The sequence below is a fragment of the Electrona antarctica genome (genome assembly GCF_951216825.1).
Source record: "Electrona antarctica genome assembly, chromosome: 18".
Lineage (NCBI taxonomy): Eukaryota > Metazoa > Chordata > Actinopteri > Myctophiformes > Myctophidae > Electrona > Electrona antarctica.
In genome coordinates this window covers 27,870,579-27,875,848 of record NC_136799.1, presented here as the reverse complement: position 1 = coordinate 27,875,848, position 5,270 = coordinate 27,870,579, and the positions used below count along the sequence as shown (strand labels likewise).

General features: G+C 44.4%; 1 protein-coding gene across 1 annotated transcript; it reads left to right on the top strand.

Annotated features, from left to right (window-relative positions):
• Positions 1–949: 949 nt before the first annotated feature.
• LOC306941835 (uncharacterized protein) lies at positions 950–5,270 on the top strand (the record flags this gene model as incomplete). Its single annotated transcript, XM_079527474.1, has 5 exons — positions 950–1,096; positions 1,814–2,843; positions 3,095–3,098; positions 3,268–3,336; positions 4,216–5,270. Exons 1-5 carry the CDS (start codon positions 1,077–1,079, stop codon positions 5,268–5,270), a joined length of 2,178 nt encoding a protein of 725 aa, XP_079383600.1. The 5' UTR covers positions 950–1,076.

Genomic DNA, 5,270 nt, shown 5'->3' with positions numbered 1-5,270 from the left:
GTGTGTGCATGTGTATGTGTGCGTGTGTGTGTGTGTGTGTGTGTGTGTGTGCATGTGTGTGTGTGTATAGGTGCGTGTGTGTGCATGTGTATGTGTGTGTGTATGTGCATGTGTATGGGGCCAATAGGCCTATCTCACAGCCCGCTTTCCACGCCCACTTCCGGTAAATAGTGGTGTCATTTAACATTAGCATTTACAGGTTTTTTTCTCTGGAGAATCTAAGTACATTTTCAAGTAATGTAAAAATGTGACAGACCAATATTATTATGAAGCAAACAAGATGGTAAATCAGCTCGAACAGATAGAACAAACCTTACCTTGAGAAAACAAAAGTTGTAGACTTCTTAAATTACCTCTGTTAACATGTAGTGTCTATGGAGTGACGTCACGCTATCACCACTAACGCGGAAAGGGGGCGTATTAAGGGGGCGGGGAAATTCTGTGAGATAGGCCTATTAGTCTGACATGTTTGCGTCACTCTATGGTTAATTGAGTTATAATAATGTGTGCATCCCAGTTAAATGAATTATACATGCACAAGGCCATTTCCATGTCCGACAACACATAGACAATGATATCCTACACTCACTTCGAGGTTCAAAATACAGCACAACTGAGACATACTATTGTATATAAAGCTCAAACAAATCAAAGTACAAATGTGTTTGGCACCACACTTGAGAAGTTTGGAGGAGATGGTGAGTGGAGACTGGAGAGAGAGAGCGAGAGAGAGAGAGAGAGGGAGAGGGAGAGGGAGAGGGAGAGACTAAATCATCTTGTTCTTGAGTTACAACTTACATCCCTCCCATGAGGGAGGAGAAAGTGTGTGAGAGAGAGGGCAGAAAATCCTTTTGTTCCCCTTGAATGACTGGCATACATTTGGGGTAACCTCTTCCTTTAAGAGTCATTCACAGACACAGGCAGAGGAGAGTAGGGGAGTGTACTGAGACTTCCTGTAAATCGCTCTGGATTAAGATCTCCTAAATGCCTATGCCAATTGTAAATTGAGACACACGGGACAGAACAGATAGAACACACCACGCCTGGACCTATACAGTAGGATACACTCATGCAAGATGACTGTCCAGCCTACCAGGTATGGAGAAAAACTATATTTGTTTTGCATCATACTGTTGTGTGCTCCAGATTTTACTCTCTGGTTGTTATATACATTTTATACAACTATACATTAAAACTGTTAACACTTAGTAGTGTACTCTGAACATTATTAACCAGACCTTGTTATTTAATTCTCAAAAACACTTTATATTAAGGTACATGGGCTAGTACTCACCATTACTAGTTTATTATTATCATGCCTATTGCCTATTGGCTCTTTATTTGTAATTATGAAGCACTTATACCTTACCTTACCTTATTCTGCATGACAATATTATTATCAGTGACATGAGACATTTTTTAGACTTTTCCCTCAATAACCTGTTGTATTGTATTACTGATGTAGTGAAATGATTGGGACAGTAACATGGCACTCCTTGAGGTGACAAAAGAAACGTCCAATCCTACAATCGTATGATTCCATGTGTTATCATGTTTAACATGCTACTTTACTTCACTCTACACTATATATATTTTTTAACATGTTTATTAATTTTCTTATTTGACATTTTCAAACAATTATTGACATAACTCTACACTATATTAATCAGCTTTGAACAAAGGTTGTAGGTGAAACCTCCAGCCAATTAGCCAAACAATTGTCTTGTTCTCTAATTTGTGACATTGATAATGGCTAAATAACAATTATTATGTTGTATGTCTTCTTGTCCACACATGCTACATCTCATCACAGTTTACCATTGGACTTTACCACATCTTTCTACGGAGACCAAAACAACACCAATGGCAGTGCGTGTTCTGAGGACGATGCCTGGGATTGGCTCTACACCATGCAACCTACCTACATCCTGACCGTCAGTGTGCTGGGAATTCTGGGCAATGTGTTTGTGCTGCTGGTGTTCTGCCTCCACAAGAAAACCTGCACTGTGGCAGAGATCTACCTGAAGAACCTGGCTGCAGCTGACCTGCTCCTGGTTTCCTGCTTGCCCTTCTGGGCTGTCAATGTGGCCAATGAATTCAATTGGCCATTTGGTTCTGCCATGTGCCGTCTGGTGAATCTGGGCATCAACATGAACAACTACTGTAGCATCTACTTCCTCGTTCTAGTTAGTGCAGATCGCTATGTGGCGCTGGTGCACACCATGTCCTATGGGAGGATGCGCAGGCCAAAGTACGCTAAACTGGGCTGTGTGCTGGTGTGGGGATTAGGTGTGATTCTTGGTGTTCCCACCCTTGTCTTCAGGGCTGTGGAGTACCTGCCTGAGTATAAAGTCACTGCATGCTACCTGGCCTATCCCAACACCTCCGTAAGGCTGGTCTGTGACACGCTGTTGATCATATTAAGCTTCCTCATACCTGTGTCCATCATCACCTACTGCACCTGCAAGATCATCCATGCTCTGAAGAAGCAGACAGTGGAGCGGTTCAATGCCGAGAACACGGAGAGGAAGGCCACCCTGCTGGTGCTGGCGGTCCTCGTGGCCTTCCTGATCTGCTGGGTGCCCTTTCACATTGTCAGTATCTTGGACGTGCTTCACCGGGCTGGGATACTAGTGGGGTGCGACATTGACAACGCCCTGGACATCTGCAACCAGATTTTCACTTACCTGGCCTTCTTCAATAGTGTCCTCAACCCCATCCTCTATGTCATTGTGGGGAAGAACTTCCGTAAAAAGGTCAAGGAAGTGTTTGAGCAGCTGACAAGGAGGAAGGTGAGAGTCAGTTCCACAAGTTCAAAGCAGTCCGCTACACTAAAGACCCTAGCATGAACGGTTGTTCAAAGAATGACAATGAAGGAGCACTGGTAGCCGGAGCAGACTTTACAATTAAATGACTGTGGTAGGTAATTTACATGGACAAATCATTTTTGTCAGAATGTCAGAACCTCATTTACTGTTTGGGGAGAAATTATATCACCATTGTTGAAGTCAGTCTGCGCTTGTATTCTGTGCAATATATAAAACCATATAGTAGTATGTTATAGGCTATATTCTGTTTGTAAATAAACAACTAGAAATGTACATAGTGGCATAAAGTATTTTTGTTTACATTAGAACATAACCTTAAAATAAAAAGCTAACCCTCTGCATATATTTATATTGTGTGCCTTGTGGAATTATTCCAATGCATTTGGACATTGAGCCAAAAGTCTAGTGTGGAAGAGGGCGGAGACGGTTGACGGCTAAGTGATTTCTGGTGTTTCTGACTCAATGTCTGCATGGCTCAAAACAAGGATCTGTCACAGATTTTCCAGTGGTGAGTTGTTTTCTTTTTATGTCTCATTCCAACCCCAACTTGTATTTGCCAGACATTGACTTGACTGTGGTAAAGGCACACCCCTCGTTGTCCCCAAAATGACGGCTTGCGATGCCAAACAGGAACTCTTCGTCAAGAGTCGGGCCGTGCCATTGTGTGGGGGTAGAAAATTGTGGAAACAGACCACATTCAGGCAGAGAGTCACTTAAAATCGTTTTAATGTTTAAAACAAATGGAGTTTTCTTTAACACATACAGTTCAGTACGTTGTTTTCTCTTAGCACAGTTATTGGTGGAAAACTCATGTAGCACAGCACCCCTGCAAGAATCAGATCCAAGTGGTGAGGTGGCGGTATTTCAAGAGTGAGTTGACTTCAAGCGATTAGATAGTCAATGTCAGACATCAAACAAGTACAGAGGTTTGTGACTGTGTTTGTGCATGTACTGCATTGTACTGGGGTGCATGCACGTATTTGTAGAGTAGACTTCTCGTAAATTACTAGGCATAGAGCGGCGCCGCCTTCAGTCTATACATCATTCTGATTCCTGACAAGGAGCTTGGCCATCTGTTGCTACTGACATCCCTCTCTTGACAACGGCATGCACTGACTGTGTATCCCACTGATAGCAGTTCATTTCTCCCCTCACACTCCATTAAATCCATTATGATCGAACTCACATCCTGAAATGATTGTTGTTTACACAGTTAAAAGGGTTTGAGCACTGTTTTTCAAAATTATTCACCATAAATGTACGCAAGCATGAACTTGTCCCTTTGTTATGTAACAGTCCATTTATTCCCTTGTTTTATTTGACTCTGACTCTTTCTCTCTCTCGTCTGGTACGCTCAAACGTCTCCTACTGCTCTGCTCTCCGACAGCTTTCACAATGATCTCAAACTCATCAGATACCCTGGAAAGCATTGTCTGTAACCATACAGATGGCTGGGACTGGGTAACCACCATGCAGCCAGCCTACATGTCAATTATCTGCCTTCTCGGCATGATTGGCAACTCCTTAGTACTCTGTGTGTTCTGCGTCCAGAAGCGCCGCAGCACAGTGGCCGACATCTACCTGGGTAACCTGGCGGCCGCCGACCTTCTCATGCTCTCTTGCCTGCCGTTCTGGGTGGCCACCGTCATGAACGACTTCCGCTGGACCTTTGGGCAGCTGATGTGCCGGCTGGTCAACACCATCATCTCCATGAACTACTACTGCAGCGTTCTGTTCCTCACGCTGGTGAGCGTGGACAGGTACCTGGTTCTGACCAGACCGCTCTCCCAGGGACGGGAGAGGTGGGCTGCCTCATCCCGCGCGATCTGCGTGGGCATCTGGGTGGTCGGCTTTCTGCTCAGCTTACCTGCCCTTCTGTTCCGCACGGTGGACTTCATCCCCCACCATGATGTGGTAACATGCTACATGAAGTACCCCCACCAAGGCTGGAGGCTGCGCTACAATGTGATTGTCAATGTGGTGTGCTTTCTCATCCCTGTTCCTGTCGTGTTCTTCTGTAGTTACCACATTATCAGAGTCCTGCAGGACAACCAGGCGGTGAGAGAATGCCGTAGAGGGAGGATGACAACCGGGGTGGAGAAGAAGGCAGCTCAGCTGGTGCTTGTCGTCACGGCTGTGTTCGTCCTCTCTTGGCTGCCGTACCAGATCTTTACCTTCCTGGACACCCTGGATTATTATCACATCAATTATGGATGCACATGGGCAAATGTGTTGGATATTGGCAACCAGTTAGCTACCTACCTTGGCTATAGCAATAGCTCACTGAATCCTTTCTTGTATGTGATTGTGGGGAAACACTTTAAGCAGAGGGCTAGAGAATTGTTTGGACATATGCTGTTCCGTAGGAAATTGAGGAAGTCTGGTCATACCGATGTCAAAGTTAACTCATCCACTAAATACACAGTGTGTACCAAGGTATGA